The sequence below is a fragment of the Mirounga leonina genome, unplaced genomic scaffold, assembly GCF_011800145.1.
Source record: "Mirounga leonina isolate KUSES-001 unplaced genomic scaffold, KU_Mleo_1.0 Mir_174, whole genome shotgun sequence".
In the NCBI taxonomy this organism is placed as follows: domain Eukaryota; kingdom Metazoa; phylum Chordata; class Mammalia; order Carnivora; family Phocidae; genus Mirounga; species Mirounga leonina.
In genome coordinates this window covers 11,042,405-11,060,491 of record NW_023270451.1, presented here as the reverse complement: position 1 = coordinate 11,060,491, position 18,087 = coordinate 11,042,405, and the positions used below count along the sequence as shown (strand labels likewise).

Genomic DNA, 18,087 nt, shown 5'->3' with positions numbered 1-18,087 from the left:
TGCTGAGCAAGGAGCCCGATAATGGGACTCGATCCCGGGACTCCAGGATCATGACCTGAGCCGAAGGCAGTCGCTTAACCAACTGAGCCACCCAGGCACCCCAGTATTTGTCTTTCTTTGTCTGACTTATTTTACATAGTGTAATGTCTTCAACATCCAGCCATGTTGTTGCAAATGGCAGAACTTTCTCATTTTTTGTATGGCTGAATGATATTCCACTTTATATGTATACTACAACTTCTTTATCCATTCATTCATCAATGGACAGTTTGGTTGTTTTTATAATGTTGTAATTGGAGCCCCAGTGTTAACATAAAGAAAATTATTTTATTTACTTCTTTAACTTCAGTTGTCTTAAAGAAATGGGAAGACCGAATTAATTTCACACTGTGGTAGCATTTTGCATGACATGCATGGGATTGATTTCAGAGTAAGAAATGATATATAGAGAGTGGAGGTCTTTAAACAAAACTTCATAGCCACTTCTCTTAACCAGTTTGGGCTTTTAGTAGCTCCTTTTGTATCCAGAGGGAGACATGAAAGCAGGGACTCTATTGATAGGTCCTTAATCACTTCATGAAATTCATGGAATACTTTTCTGATCCATTATTCTGAAGTTACCTACTCTCTTTTTGGAATTTACTGTGTCCTTGTCTCCAGTTGCTCTTTTCTTCCCAGAGCTCTGCCTTCTTTCTGCACAGCCCCTTTAAACCATTATGGCTGTGGGCTACTCTGATTCTTGGCTCCAGCTTTGCTTTTGGACATGAGCTACTGGATCCTCCTTACATACCTAGTCCAAAGAACCTGGGTGGATGGCAGACTCAGTCTACTCCTAAACCCCAAACCCAGGTCCTAGAACTTACCACTTGGTCAGAAAGATGTTTCTATTAAACTTACATGGAGTTTATTAATCATTATCACCTGTTTGCCCTTAGTTGTTGATGGTTGCTTTTCTCTTAATAACAGGGAGGAGATATAAATTCTTATTTTGTTAATGATATCCATATATTTTTATTCACCCCTTTCATTCTGTTTAAATCTAAGTATAAAGGCAAATAAAAATGGCAGTCATATGGCCACAATTAAGTCCGGTGTATCCATTTTCCTTTGGCTAGGCATTAGGAATTGGATGTCTAAAGACACTTTTAATTTTTTTCTGAAATTTTTATAATTTTAGTTGTAAATTCTAAATCAATAATCATCATTAAAGAATCAAGCCATGTAGAATGTATATAAAAACTGAATTTTTTTTTCTTTTAAGATTTTATTTATTTATTTGACAGAGAGAGAGCACAAGCATGGGGAGTGGCAGGCAGAGGGAGAGGGAGAAGCAGACTCCCCACTGAGCAGGGAGCCTGATGTGGGGCTCGATCCCAGGACCCTGGGATCATGACCCAAGCCGAAGGCAGATGCTTAACTGACTGAGCCACCCAGGAGCCCCAAAACTAAATCTTATTTAGATGATTACCTAATAGTTTATAAGATAGATATACCACAGTTTCTTTTGCCTCAGAAGAACTTTCTAATAGTTTTTCCTCCAAATAACAAGGTTGTTAGTAAGGTGATAAATGCCTATCACAGAAAGTATTTGGGATAGTTGGCATGATAATTTTTCATGGGTAATATATATGGGCAGCTTCCATTAAGTAGGAAACTGGACAGCAAGACCAAGAAGTTTCCTTCTTCTGCACTTACTAGAACTGAAAATAATGTTTATTACCTGCAGTCATTGGATAAATAACTGCAGTTAGAGATTTAGTTGCAAGGTGTTCCAAGGTGATGTCAATTCCAATGAGGCTACCATCTCCCTGATGTGATCAAGAGATAGGCGAGGATGATCCGGACCTTGGAGAGATACACCAGAGATAGTGGAAAAGACAGCTTGCCAGACAGCAAGAGATTTTCCAGCGGACTTTTTTTCCTTCTATTACTACAAGTGACCTACAACAGGTAGTGTGAATTCTAACAGATTATCGCCAACGTTCAAACCCTTTTGTATTTTCTGAATAGCAATAAGAGGAGTCCATTCAGCCTCTCTTATGCAGAAGGAGCATTTGGAGAGAGATACTGTGGGCTGTCAAACCTGTGGGAGGCCGCTGAATCACATATGATTCACACATCTGGCTTTAGAAATCTTTAGATTTCCACATTACAATACGGGGTGGTCCATTTTTTTTTTTTTTTTAATTTATTCATGAAAGTCAGAGAGAGAGAGGCAGAGGCAGAGGGAGAGAAGCAGGCTCCCCGCCTAGCAGGGAGCCTGATGCGGGACTCGATCCCAGGACCCTGGGATCATGACCTGAGCTGAAGGCAGATGCTTAACCATCTGAGCCACCCAGGCGCCCCCCCCCCTTTTTTTTTTAAAGATTTTATTCATTTATTTGAGACAGAGAGAATGAGAGAGACAGAGAGCACATGAGAGGGGGGAGGGTCAGAGGGAGAAGCAGGCTCCCCGCCGAGCAGGGAGCCCGATGAGGGACTCCATCCAGGGACTCCAGGATCATGACCTGAGCCGAAGGCAGCCGCCCAACCAACTGAGCCACCCAGGTGCCCTGGGGTGGTCCATTTTAAAACTGCTTGTTGAAATTCACATTGGGATGTGCTCTGAACAGAGCCCCAGAACAGTGACAGATTGGCTGTTAAAAAAAAAAAAAAAAAAAAATTAGAATTCTGCAACAATTCATTCTGAATGTTGATGTTTGATTCATGTTAGTGGCTGCTCCATGATACCTTTCTATTTCATAAAGACGATGGGTTACAGGGGTATGCCATCTTACCAAACGCTGTCCTCCGTTTACTAGGGTTTGTGACATGCTTGCCACTGTTTCTTAGATGACTGAATGGGATCCATGTTTAAGTCTTTCCTTCTAATTGCAGAAGAGTTATTCCCAATGTGGAAGATACACACAGCAACACTAGGACTTTCTATAAGGAGATTGACCAGTGTATTATGAACTATTTATTTTATATTTTATATGAATAATTTAAGTACCAGAAATCATCATGTTATTTGCTTCCTGAAGGGGAAAATATACCCAGGGCTGATTTTTTTATTGCCTTTTTTTTGATTAGTAATAGCAAATTATCTGATAATGAAGATTTATTTTAACTAGAAAATTCACGTTCTAAGTATGGGTTTAAAAAGGCCTTCTAGGTAGTTGTACGAATGTGAATCATGCTTCACAGCATTTTTTTTTTTTTTTAATTTACTGGCTATGACATAGAAGTTTCAATTGGATTTAGCTCCATAAAGTGCTTTTTCTCCCTGATAAGTTTTTCTATTTAATTGCCTTGACTTACAGTTATTTTTTTTCACATACAGTACTTAAAAGGCCATAATTTGATAATACCGTAACTTAAACATCACCAAGTATTACATGCATTACATAATTTGAAAAACTTAATTCAAATAAAAAAAAATGTTTGAAATTGTGACCAAGAAACTAGAAATAATTTCTTTTCTTGTATTCCTCTGATAATTTATATAGGCCTTTCACCAATGGTTTATATTCTTTGCAAGGAGTTATTAGATAGTGCTAAAAATTGTTAACCTTTTCACCAATCGATAGGCATAAATTCATGTTTAAGCAACAATTCTCACTGTGAATTTCATGGCGTTAATGGAGAAAAACAATTTGATTAAGACAACTAGTTTAGCTCTGTGTTTCTATTCAGCAGGTCAGGAAGGAGAGCTGGTTCTGGTACCTCCCCAAGCAGCAGTCTTGTGCTGGGCATGCTCACTGTGCTCAGACCATCAGAGAGGAGCAAGGGCAGTAAATGTGTTGCTCAGGCAAAGAGGGTCAAAGAGAACCACGTGTCTGTGGGGACAAAAATGTTGAGAGCAATTAAACTGTACTGTATTTTCTGAGCCGAAATGATATTTACCACTTCAAATTTGAAGGTTTCATTCTGATTTTTTTCCAGAATTTCTGTGCCTAATGGTAAAGGAAAAAAAAGTTGGGGGTAGGCTACCCGTACCATGTTCCTTTCTGATGGTCTTCAGAAGGAGAGCTCTCGTTTTTCGCACTTGCAGGTTAATAAATTTGCATTGACAGCTCTTTCGTTGTTAAATAAACTCTGTCCTGGAATAGCTGTCAGACAAATTATACTATGGGCTATCTTTAAAAGGAGGGCCGCATGAGTCAGTCTGGGCCTAGGCTTTTACATTCTTGTATTTGTTTGTGTATCTGAACCTTCATTATGAAGACAGTGAAGGCCAGCTGAAAGTCATATCTTCCGTTCATATTTGAAGGATTTAATGTTGCCTTGAGAATATTTTCTATTTAGAAACATAGCAGGGCTGACTCTACATCTAACCTGCTACTTGATGTCAAGTCTGTGTGCATGTTGTGAATAATAGGAGAGTCAGTGGCTGTGTCCCTAATACCGACGATGCTCTGCTCTTAATGAAAGCAGAGCAGTTTATGGTTTTGTAAATAAAACAAATAGTGCTTGTGTATTTGATAATATGAATGAAAACTTAACAACTTAATGTGAGGAAAAATCGTAGCATTTCAGTAATCATGTGCATATTTCCACAGAATTTTTTTTAAGATTTTATTTACTCATTTTGAGAGAGTGAGAGAAAGAGAGAGGGATGGGGGAGAGGGAGAGGATCTCAAGCAGACTCCCTGCTGAGTGCAGAGCCCAACCCCGGGCTCGATCTCATGACCCTGAGATCATGACCTGAGCCAAAATCAAGAGTCAGACACTCAACCAGCTGAGCCACCCGGGTGCCCCTCCACAAAGTTTTTTTAAGGAAGAAAATATTTGGGTTTTCTCAATTATTTAAATCCTCATTTCCTAATTCCCTTTTCTCTTGCCATGTAAAAATAAGACTTCTGTAATTGCCATTTTTTCTCCTTACATCAGTGAAGCGAACTTAGAACCCAGGGCTCTGACCGTCTGTAAAATAAAAGACATGAGACATTGTAAGTTCTGGTGAGAGAAGACTTGAGGACTCCTATCTGGTGGTTTAATGATGAGAGCCAAGCCAAGTTTCAGGCGACCCTGTCAATTAGCACTTATTAAAATAGTATGCTCTGTTGGCTTCTTCTTTTTTTTTTTTTTAATTAATTTATTTATTTGAGAGAGCAAGAGAGCAGACTGAGAGAGAGAGAGAGAGAGAGAGAGCACAAGCTAGGGGGAGCAAGAGGGAGAGGGAGAAGCAGGTCCCCGCTGAGCAGGGGACCCTGGGATCATGACCTGAACTGAAGGCAGACTCTTAGCTGACTGAGCCACCCAGGCGCCCCTGCTCTGTTGACTTCTTAGGGCCAATTGCTCCACTTTGTCATTTACTAACTCTTTGATCTTGGGCAAGTAATTTAACCTCCCTATGCCTCAGTTTCCTTATCTGTAAAGTAGGACACAGTACTTCTTCAATAGATTTTTGTAAGAATGAGAGGATGTTCACATGACATGTTTAGAACAGCTCCTCACACTTAGGTGCTCAATAGATATTATCTACTACCCACTGAGTGCCTACTGTATGTGTAGAACTGTGTCAGATATTCTCAGAATACAGAACTGTAGGCTGTGGCCTATCCACTCCCTGAAATTAAGTATTGCTGGAGAAAAATAATACTAACATAAGACCTTTATCAGAATGGGTGACATTTTGTAGGACAGGCTATATAAATCTTAGAAACGTAGGGAAAAGAACAATTTCTGAAGGCTTTGAGGACTTGGATCACCCAGAAGTAGGATCTAAGCAGACTTGAAGGATGATTTTTGGGAGCTGAAGGGACTTAGGTAATTTCAGGTGAGTGGGAAACGTGATTACCTAACATGACAAAACTGCCATGTTTGTGAGGCAGCTAAACTGGCTTGACTGCAGGTATTGATCCATATGGGGAAATGGATTGGCCATTTAGAATCCAAATATAATAAGCACCTGAGTATTTGGTAGTATTGGAAATATTAGGAATGCACTGTTCATAATTCAGAGAAGAAAGGAAATGAGGACATTTTTATCAGGACATTATATAATATTCACATCCTTGAATGAGGCTAAAATAAATTTTGGGAACAACCTGCAGTGACTGAAAAAGATACAGATAAACAATGGAAGGGAAGATCGTCAATAAAATGCATGGAGGTTTTGTAATAAGCAAATAGAAATTCAGCTCATTTTGTTTTATAGAAACACTAGCAGCAGATTGTGTGGCCCATGTGGGACACATCCATTGGCACCAGGCTAGAGGGACGAGCTGGAGGTTGTAACTCACTGGGGTGCGGAAGGATAAAAGACAAAGCTCTCAGGGCCTCAAGGGCACAGATCCCTCATAGGAGAACCTTTCCCCCTCTTGTAAACCATGGAACTACATTCATATCAGCCCTGAAGTGTATCGCTCGTTTGTTGTCCTGGAAGCTGGAAGCAAATTGCTAGAGCTGAGGCAAAATATTAGTATTCACTAAAGAAACAATGAAAACATTCTTGGATAAAACAAAAATCAATCCAGGATGGTATAAGAAGTAGGTATGAAGAATCTTTGATCTTTGAGAAGGAGGAGTGAGTGTGTGTATTTATGACACAGATTTAACACACACACACACACACACACACACAGGAGCAGCAAAAGGCCAACAGAAAATGAAGGCAGAGGAACATGAACAGCTTAAAATCTGATTTTATTGATAACCCCCCCCTTTTTTCCTACTCTCAAGGACTTTTACCTTTCCACTGTGATTAGTTCGTTCACATCGCTTTCTGCATTTCTTACAGGATTGACTCTAGATAAAAATGGAATACTAAAGTATTTCACAAGTCTAAATAGCTTTCTAAAAACAGAGCAGTAGTGTTATTGAAAATGGTTTCAATTGAGAATAATTTCAGGAACTAACATTCCTGGCATAACACCCATCTCACAAACAATCCTAGATTTAATGCAGATATCAAACACTCCTTTTGCACCAAAAAAAAAAAAAAAGAAGTAGTTAATGATATAGTTATCTACATTATAAGAAATGCCTATTTAGCAAAATAGTTTGTCTGGGCTATCTACATCTTTGGCTTACTTATATTTATCCAACTACAGGAACACTGTGGGTGATTTATTACATAACAAAAAGCAGTGTGGCATTGATGGGATATTTATAGCAAGTAGAACACTTTTGAAATATGTGATCTTAGTACTTCAAATTTATGAATAAGCTCTTTACATATATCAACACAACAGAAGTGGTCAGATTGTCAGATCTTGTGATATTCTAATTTTTTCCCAGGTCCATGGGGTATAACTATGTCTCTTATTTCCTTGGGTTAAAAATAAAATTATTTTGTAAGAATAGTGACATAGGCCGAGAATGCTTAGGACAAGGGCCTTAAAGGGTGCAGACTTCTCCCTCTCCTGCTGCTTATTGTAACCCCCTCCCTTCCCCTTCCCCTGTGTATCTCCTGTTCCTCCTTTGCTTTAGTCTCTATGATAATTGCTAGTGTGATAATTCAAGGAGGGTGTGGAAGAAAGAGGTCTGTTTTACTCCTCTCTCCGTGCTAATAGCAGTGGGTTCATACACATCCTTCTCTTTTCTAGAGGACTTACCACATCAAATATAGCAAGGAAGGACAGTTAGTCTTGGTAGGACCTATTATAACAATTCTTAGCTATCACTTTGGCTCCATTGTTCCAACCAGTAAAAAGGCAAATTCTCTCTGTAGCATTTAAAACAATTAAACAGATAACTATGTAGACTTGACACTTTGTACTCAACCATTACACTTTACAATAGATTAAACAGGGTGTAATTTGTGCTGTTCTGAATTTGATGTTCCCCAAATGCATGCAAAATGAAATGGATTACCATTTTTTTTCCTTAAATAAAGAGTTTCCTGAACTATACACTACCCTTTGGAAAGCTGTGTAACAGGCAAATCCGATCTCAAAAGGAACAGTATTAATTCCATGGCAAGTATTTTTCTTTCAAATTTAGTGAAAACTTGAATATCTTATATATTTGCTTTTAAAAATTTGGGCTCTTTCTGCACCTTAAAATGAAGTCCAGGATACAAGAGATTATCCTAATTATTCAACAAAATATTTGTCTCAGTATTTAGAGATCTCATAGTGAATACTCCAATTTACCCTGAGTCTGCAGACATCATCAGTTGGAAACATAAACTGCTAGTTGACTCTGAGTTATTGTAGGGGCAGAGAAGGATTACAAGACCTTTTTTTTTTTTTTCTATGACATTCATTATACACTTGAAATCGACTGTGTTCACTTTAGAGATTTAATAATCCCCTTATAATAGTAAGTCGTATTTTGAAAATTTGCCCCTTGTTGAAAAGTGGGTGCTTTTTATAGATGCATAGGTCCAGCAGTTCATTTTTTCTGATGTGGATTGTGGAGAGAAGAAGAAATTTGGTAAGTCAATCACTTTCTCTACTTAAATAAAGATAACTGTGCTTCTTAAACACACAATAATGCAATTATATTTCATTCCAACACATTTTTCTATGTATTCAATAAGTACCTGTTTACCTACTGTATACAAGGCACTGTAATAAAAAATATTGAGGATTCAGTGGTGAAAGAGAATAAAACTGTATCCATCTAATCTGGAAAGTGTACAGAAGAATAAGCACAAAGCACAGTTAAAAGGCTTTTGGATTTAGTGGATAGAGGAGAAAATTTTTAGTGTGGGAGGTTGTGAAAGGTGATATTGCAGTACTTGTGGAATTTATTCCATCACAATGGAGGTGGAGGGTTAATTTCAGGGAGAGGTTAGAGAGCAAATGCAGAACATGGAAAGGGACAGTCAGCACACATGGAAATGTGTTAGGTTGGTTGGTGACTGGGAAATAAGCCTTATTAATACAATACTGTAACATTTTAATGAGATTTTTGGTTGTCTCCATTATTTAGAATGCATAGAGAGCTTGAAATTTCCAGGCCCTTGAATTCACTTTTCCTTATCCTTCTTTCCTACATGCTGATATCTGCCCCATATTCATCTGAATGCCTTTTTTTCTCTCATGTTTCCCTCTCCAGTCAAGAGATCGATGGTGAAGACATTCACACATTTATGCTGATTAGTACCAGAAAAAATGCTGACCTCCAGTCTAGCGCCCATCTTTAAATACCCTCTGGCTAATGCTCTTTTTAAATCTCCAACTTTCTTTCCAGCTACCCTACCTTAATACCTGCTGCTTGTCTCTGTACAGATGACTGTCTCTTTTATTACAAAAGAAATAGACACCAATAAGTAGAACTGTCTCAGCTTTTTGATCAAGTTGCTCTGGTTACTTCCATTTACCCAAAAGCTTTTACATTTTCCCTCCAATCTCTATGGAACAGGTATCCTTCTAGTCATGGATTAGGCTCCTCCTGGGTTATGCTTATTTCTTCACTCATTCTCCACCCTCATGTTTGGAATACAGGGGTTGAGCAAGAACAAGCCTAATCTAGAGCTTCTGAAGAACCTTGCTCTGTCGATACATTACGTGTTCTCTCCTGAATCTTCAGTGTCTCCTTTTCTACCTGCTGTTCTCCTTGTACATGGAAACATGCCTAAATCTCTTCTATTAAAAAAGAAAAATTGGGGTGCCTGGGTGGCTCAGTTGGTGAAGCGTCTGACTTGGCTTAGCTCATGATCTTGGGGTCCTGGGATTGAGCCCTCTGTCGGGCTCCCTGCTCAGTGGGGAGTCTGCTTGCCCCACTCCCTCTCCCTCTGCCCTTACTGCTGCTTCTGCTCTCTCTCTTTCTCTTTCAAATAAATAAATAAAAATCTAAAAAAAGAAAAATAAGTACCTTTGTTCTTCATTCTTTTTTAGATTCCACACCATTTCTGTCATTCTCCTTACACATAAGGATTGGATAAATTTCTCCCACCTTATTTGATGACTCCATAACTACATCCTCCCTCTGGAAATTTTTCCCTTCTCTGGGTTTTCTGATACCACTGTTCTTGGATTCCTTTCCCTTTTGCCACTACTCAGATCCTCTGTCTCTTCTTTAAACTTTATTTTCCAGAGTTCTAGTACTAGGTATTTCCTTCCTCCTGTACACTGTCCTTTGGGAGTCATACATTGATTTACCTATGTCCTTTATATACATTGTAAACACCAAATCTTTATATTCTTATTGGAACTTCTGAGGACTCCAAACCCAGGTATATTCAATTGCCTACTGCATATCTACACATGGATCTCTCAGAAACATGTCTAATTAAACCAGAGAAACACACTAATGTCCCTCTAAATTGTTCTTTCTCCCGTGCTTTCTATATCAAAATGTCCTATCATTGTTTAAGTGAAGGACTCCATGAGTCATCCCAAAATCCTTTCTCCATTCACTCTCTATATCCAGTAGTACATGGAAGCCTGTTGTCCATACTTCAGATTTTTTGTTGAGCTCATAGTTTCTTATACTGGGCCTCTCCTCCACTTTTCTCTTTCCTCTTACTACTATTGAGCTGGTTTTAATCCTCCTCATTTCTTACTTATCTAGACCTTCCCTTCTTATTTTTCATTTTCCCTCTGAGCCACCATCCACTTGGCTGTGAGAAAAAAATGGTTTCATCATGTTTATGTATACTTAATTGATCTTGTTACTCTCTAACGTCATTTTCCATGATCTCTCCATTATTTGGGAACACAATCTAAATGCCTCAGAATGTTATTTAAGACCTTTGGTCTGGCCCATCTGTCTGCTTGAATTGTGTCCCTGCCATGCCTGCTCCCGTTCGATGCCATTTGTTGAACCAACCTGGACTCCGCCCACTCGGGCTACTTGTAGTTGCTGCATACGCCATGTCTTGTATTCCCTCTGCCTTCGTTCTTCCTTACTTGCCTTCTCAATTTTGTCAAATTCCACTTGTCTTTCAAATCTCACTTCAAGTACCTACTAGTCCAGAAAGCCTTCTCTATCTACCTCCCTACCCTACTGCCTAATAAACTCTTAAGTGATTCTCTGTTGGTCCTGAAATGTATCCCACTCATGGGATTCAGGACACACTACCCCACAATATGATACTGAATATTTTAAGCTGAAGGAGTTTGAGAAGTGGTGTGTGCAAGAAGGACTTTCTGACCTTCCCCTCATATGAAAGTTGCTTCCCCTAAACCCGGATGAAAGGAACATCCTTATCTCTGAAGACAAGGGACAGAGAGAAGAATCTGAATGAATACGCTTTGTGAAGTTCCCCCTAGTTTACTACAGTTAGTTCATACTCTTGGCTCTATGATATCTTTCCCGACTTTCTACTCTTTATCAGATTAGCAAAGAACACTCTGGTTTAACCATTTTTTTGGTCTTCATTTCCTTATAAAGGTTCTTGTGTCATGTAAAATGTGTATTAAATAAATGTGTAGGCTCTTCCTTTCTTAATCTGCCTTTTGTTATAGGAGACTTCTACTGTCCAAGTATTATCTAAGTTAAGAACTTAGAAGGGTAGAAAAAAAAACTTTCCTCCCCTACACCACCATGTTTTTGTTCTCTTTGCCTTCTTCCTGCCAGATCAGGTTTCAAGACCAACCACGTTGTAAGGCATATATCTTTCATTACTGCATCTGCAGTTTTTAGTATCTGTTGAATGGGTTAACAGAGCAAACAACAAATTCTTCCTTGGGGAGTGCTGTGTTAGTTTCTTATTACGTGAAAAGGATATATCCTCTATGATTTTCTCCAAAATTTCATAGTACCTTCTGGGGATATTTAGTAAAATAGGGCTTAGCGATTATACATATGTGCTTGACAGTTTACCCAGAAAGAGAAAGACCCGGAAAGAAAAAGACTGCACCTATGAGTGTTTTACCTTGTGTAATTTTTCACTTTCGTGACAAATGGGATCTTTGCTTATTTCGTGGCCATTGTAATCTTCTCATTCCAGGTTTGACAGGCATAGTACTTACAAATTTTAGGAAAACCAGGTAACACCCTGTATCTTTGAAAAATTATCCTTGCTTCCCTAAAGTGTTCTTGACAGCTTGTCAGTGGGGGCAAGGGGACTGGATAGGTCCTCCATTGCTTTCAGCCAAAACCGGTTAAACTCGATGAACATTGGCAGTGACAGTACACTCAGGTGTCAAGTTAGAATGCGCATTTTCGATCACTTTAGCATAAATCAGAATTCAGGCATGAGTTAAGTTTTGTTTTTTTTGTTTTTTTTTTTTTTTTTTTTACATATATATATTCTTTGTCGCTCAGTTTCTTAACTAAAGGGATATATAACACATCTTACTATTTGTCAGTGAGGACTCCAAACCCAGGTATATTCCAAGCCCAGGGAATTATATTTAAGAAGAGCTGATTTATTTTCTCTGGGTCTTAGGACTTGTTCAGTAACTGCTTGGAGAGTTACTGATGTGAATTAGAAAATGGTGTCGGGGGCACCTGGGTGGCTCAGTTGGTTAAGTGCCTGCCTTCGGCTCAGGTCATGATCTCGGGGTCCTGGGATCGAGTCCTGCTTCGGGCTCCTTGCTCAGTGGGGAGTCTGCTTCTCCCTCTGTGCCCTGCACCCCGTGCTTATGCACTCTCTCTCAAATAAATAAAATCTTAAAAAAATTGGTGTCGGTGCTCTTTTCTCCTGCCTGCTCCCTACTGTAATTTATTGTTCTGAACGTAAAAATGGAGCACGTTTATATTTATCTAATAACAGTAATACGAGTACTAGTTTGTATTTATAGTATTTTTCAAATGGATTATCAGGGAAGAAGGATTCATCCTGCCATTCAAGCTCCTTCTGGCTCAATTAAGAATCACATTGACATGAGACATATTAACTGGAGAAAATCAAATTCAATAGCATACCTGTGGGGAATCCACACAGACATGGAAATTCCAAAGATGTTTAGGCAGCATGAGACTTATATGAGCTAAGGAGAGGAGTGGAGTCTGAGGATACCGAGGGGAGAGAGACCATTAGCACGGAGGTGAGGGGAGATGGCTCTAAAATAGAGGTTCCCTATTAGAGAGAGAAGTTTCTTAGGTAAAGAAGAATCTCTGTTCATAGCTGTCTTCCTTATATGAGTAGGCAGTTGAGGGGGAGGTAAAGAGCTTTTCCTGAATCTATTGGATTTTGATTGCCTTTGACTCAAAATAATGTTCATGCCAAAGTGGTCCATCTTGGGCCCATCTTGGTGGCCTGCCCTTGGCCCCTACAATATGCACCAGCTTATAAACAGGAGGAAGTATAGTATTAGAATAATGTGGTTTACAGCCTTCATTTTAATGGTTCTATACATTTCTTTCCACACCCTCTTCCCATGTATTTATTGTTTTCTTTTTTTTTTTTTTTAAGATTTTATTTATTTATTTGAGAGAGAGAATGGGAGACAGAGAGCTCGAGAGAGAAGAGGGTCAGAGGGAGAAGCAGACCCCCCGCTGAGCAGGGAGCCCGATGTGGGACTCGATCCCGGGACTCCAGGATCATGACCTGAGCCGAAGGCAGTCGCTCAACCAACTGAGCCACCCAGGCGCCCTATTGTTTTATTTCTTGATATTTACCTTTTAAGATCATATTCGTACAGCATGGTTCAATAAATATTCTTCCTTATTTTCATTCATGTGAAAGTATCCCCAGATTTTATGTATTTTATTTGTTAACTAGTTCACTTCACGTGTGAGTCAAGCCACTGTGTTTTTCTTAAAAGCATTTCATCCTTTTCTTGTGACTGCCTTTCAGTTTTCCTTGTTCCTCTTTACCAGTTTATTATTTTTTGTATGTTCACCTGCACCTCATTTAAATCCCTTTTTTAGGGGTGCCTGGGTGGCTCAGTCGTTAAGTGTCGGCCTTCAGCTCAGGTCATGATCTCAGGGTCCTGGGATCGAGTCCCGCATCGGGCTCCCTGCTCAGCGGGAAGCCTGCTTCTCCCTCTCCCACTCCCCCTGCTCTGTTCCCTTTCTCGTTGTGTATCTCTCTGTCAAATAAATAAATAAAATCTTAAAAAAAAAAATCCCTTTTTAACATTATGCTTTTTTCCCCTACATTTATTTTTTTTATTCTGTTACATTTAAATGTATCTGACGAAAAGTTGGTAACATTGTCGTTCTATTGGAATTCTTATCTATCCAAGGAAAAGAAAGACAAACGCAGTTAAATCTCATGATGGAACACTTACGAAATACATAGTTATTTTTCAGAACAGCACTTTTCTTTTCTTTTCTTTTTTTTATTTGACAGAGAGAGAGATAGTGAGAGCAGGAACACAAGCAGGGGGAGTGGGAGAGGGAGAAGCAGGCTTCCCGCTGAGCAGGGAGCCCGATGTGGGACTCGATCCCAGGACCCTGGGATCATGACCTGAGCCAAAGGCAGACGCTTAACGACTGAGCCACCCAGGCGCCCCAGAACAGCACTTTTCAAAACCACTCTTAGATGTGGTCTCTTAAAGGCGGGGGAACACATGGTACTAATAAAATTTGAAGAGGTAGGATAAATAAGCAGTGGGGAGATACACATGTCGTATATATGTAGAGAGAAGTTCAAATTCAAATATAAGTCATTTCCTGTCATTCTAACTAGTGTTTTCTTATATTTGCATGGGCAGAAAAGAATACACATTGTATATCTTTTTACAAATAAGGATGAATAAATATAATATATGAAGGGATTGCAAACTATATTGATTTGAGTAGGGAACATTGTGTGCTGTTTGGTAATGTCTTTAATGCCAGGAAAAAGTAAGACCATTGATTTAAGTTTTTCTAAAATGTCCTGACATCTGTAACTTGTATTATAAGATCCCCATTTCATTAATCTGAAATATATACATAAAAAAAATTTGAACTGAAATCTTTCAATCGTGATTTCAGTGTTCAAAACCATTCCTTTAAAACATCAGCCTTGATCCAAGAATTCCAAATCTAAGAGTCTAGCTAAGGAAATGAAATTCTTTTAAGCTTTATTCACTATTTGTTGCTGTGTAATTTGTAGTCATTAAAGCTGATGAAACCCTGTCTTTTAACAAAAAAGGATGGCCAAATATATTATGAGATGTAGAGATAATGGAAAATTAAGTGGCCATTAAAATCAATGTTTATGAAATATTTGTAATGGCATGGGAGAGTATTTATCATATGACCTAAAGCAAACAGAGATGTGAATTTAACGTAATAGGCTTTCAACCATGTGAAAGAATTTTAATTTTTTTTTTTAAAGATTTTATTTATTTGAGAGAGAGAGACAGAGAGAGAGCATGAGAGGGGGGAGGGTCGGGAGGGTCAGAGGGAGAAGCAGACTCCCTGCTGAGCAGGGATCCCGATGCGGGACTCGATCCAGGGACTCCAGGATCATGACCTGAGCCGAAGGCAGTCGCCCAACCAACTGAGCCACCCAGGCGCCCATGTGAAAGAATTTTAAAAGACTAGAATATATCAAAATATTTGATGGAATACATCAAAATATTCACAGTGGTTATCTCTGGGTAATGGAATCATGAGAAATTTAAAAATACTTATGTTTTCTTTTTTTAAAATATTCTGTATGTAGCATACGCTTTGTATTATATTAAGAAGAATTATAAGCTAAAGGGTAAAGTTTAGTTTAGAATATTCTATTTAGTAACTAATTATTAATAGAATTCTCATAAAAATTAAGGAAACATGTACCCTTATATGGGACAAGACATCTATGTCATTTTCTTTTTCTTTTTTTTTTTTTGGTGGGATCTCGGCATCCTAAGAAGTGGACCACTGAAGGTTCGTTGGTTTTGTAATTTGAAGTGGGTTGAGAGGGTGGACATAGTAGGAACTTGGAGGGGGAAGAGAGACTTAGAGGCAGCTTAATGAATTGTCTAGAGCACAAATATAGTATGTGTGTGGCTTCAATGTGCCAGAGATCTGATGGAACATTCTCCTCCGATTTCTGCAGCATCAAGTCATGGGTGGATAAAATGCAAGAGGACCTTGTCACACTGGCGAAAACAGCAAGTGGAGTCAATCAGCTTGTTGATGTAAGTAACATCCCAAGAAGTTTGTTAATCTTTTCCTTGATCGGAATGCAGTGCTGTCTTCTAGGAAACTGCATTTCTATATTATGAATAGTACATGATTTTTCATGTGAATCGGGTAGTGAGATCAGAGAAGGAGCCTTGGTACTGTTAGTTATTATTATTATTTTTTAAGATTTTATTTATTTGAGAGAGAGAGAACGCAGACTCCCCACTGAACAGGGAGCCTGATTTGGGGCTTGATCCCAGGACTCTGGGATAAGGACCTGAGCCGAAGGCAGATGCTTAACCGACTGAGCCAGGTGCCCCGATAACTGTGACTGTTATTGTGAGCAAAAAATGCCATTCCTGAACAATTAATGTAGCCTTCTCACCACACACTATCGTTTATATGCAGCCTCACCTTAGAGGAGTTCATGTGATGTGTAGAATCCCCTAGAATTCATCTTGGGGTTTTATGTTCCTGTTCTTCAGAGTATATTTTAGAATCTCTCACACAGTGGTGACTTGAAGTCCTATGATGAATTCTTTTGAATATCCTCAGTGGGAACACATGTTCTTTCTTTGAGGGTAGATTTTATTTTTAAAAATGTTTGGAAAGTGTTTATAGCCATGTCTAGAGACTAGAGTGAGTCATTGAGATGGGTAATAAAGATTTTTGTGCAAGAAGACACTCTAAAATATGGTTTTTCTTATGATTTATGAAATGGCTATGAAAGTCACTCCAAAATGATTCTTGAAAATGATAGCAACATATAAATATTTTGTATAGCATCTTAAATAGATTATTTTCCCTGGATAAGAGCGCTTACATGTGTAGGTTCCATAAGATTTATTGAAAGTTAAAAGTCATTTCTTTAGAGTCTCACTACTTCCATTCCAATGTAAGCAACAATTTGAAAGTACTTTTATCTTGTGTTCTTAGTGATGCAATGAGACCTTTGTTTTCCACAAATGTGATGAGTCACAGAGGTGAGATATGATATAAAAGCCAGTTCATGTATGATATATGAACATTTATCATATATGATATATGAGTATATATATGTGGATATTCCTCCCCAGGAGACACTGAAATGTATGGTTACCTTATGTATTGATTGAACTTCATATAAAAACATACCAGAGTATGTTGAGGAAACTTAAGTATCTGTGAGATGAGCTAAGGAATGTTTTGGGAAATGAAAAGCGTTCTTTGTGAGTAACAGTGATTAAATTTAATTCTAATCAGCACTTATTAAGCACAGAGTATGTCCCAGGCTTTGTCTGGGCTGCCAAAGGTTGACAGAGATGCGGGTCTTCTCTTCAGAGGACTGACACTGTAGGACTCAAAAATCCCCATTTTGAAGGTGTGAAGGTTCCTGAAAGCTACTGTAAGCTGATGCTTGGGGTCTGCAATGATTTCTTATAGGAAAATGTGTTAAAATGTCAAATGGTGCAGGTTAATAAGGTGAGCCTCTGTGAAAGTGATGGCATTGTGGAATGAGAAAAAAAGAAATAAGAATTGACAGATTCTGATTAGAAGTTATATGACTCTCTTTATTGACAGCTTGAGATTAAAAATAAACTGTTCTTGGGAGCTCTTCCCTCCTCTGCACTGTTTCTCTGGCCTCAGAAACCACTTTCTTGGCTGACCTCACTTTTCCTTTTGGTGTTAATATGTGAACCCTTTCACCAAACCTGCTTTTTGCAATGAATCACTTAAAAAAAACCAAAAAAAGTGACCTGATTTCCATTGTGCTTTATCAAGTATAGATTACTAAGAACAATGCAAATCTTTTTTTTTTTTTTTTTAGATTTGATTTATTTTTCAACAGAGAGAGAGCGAGAGAGGGAACACAAGCAGGGGGAGCGGGAGAGGGAGAAGCAGGCTTCCCGCCGAGCGGGGAGCCCGATGTGGGGTTTGATCCCAGGACCCTGGGACTGTGACCTGAGCGGAAGGCCGACGCTTAACGACTGAGCCACCCAGGCGCCCGAACAGTGCAAATCTTGATGAATGCATAAATGGCCTAGTCTGAATTAGGATAAAGAGATAGAATGGACGGGATGAAAGAAAATCCCCACAGTGTTCTGTTTATGAGACATGTACCTAATTAAGTGACAGAAAAAAATACACATAGAAGAACTATATATTATGTAACAAGGGGGAGAGAAAGAGAGAGAGAAGAATCTATTATTGGAAAAAGATTTTAAATATTGG

At 38.8% G+C, this 18,087-nt stretch overlaps 1 protein-coding gene across 9 annotated transcripts in view; it reads left to right on the top strand.

Annotated features, from left to right (window-relative positions):
* The window catches only part of CACNA2D1 (calcium voltage-gated channel auxiliary subunit alpha2delta 1), a 506,844-nt gene that overhangs the window by 73,639 nt on the left and 415,118 nt on the right, over positions 1–18,087 (top strand). For all 9 annotated transcript variants that reach the window (XM_035020464.1, XM_035020463.1, XM_035020460.1 and 6 more), the window contains exon 2: positions 15,809–15,890. In XM_035020464.1, the coding sequence (XP_034876355.1) occupies positions 15,809–15,890 (82 nt within the window). The remainder of the gene's footprint in view (positions 1–15,808; positions 15,891–18,087) is intronic.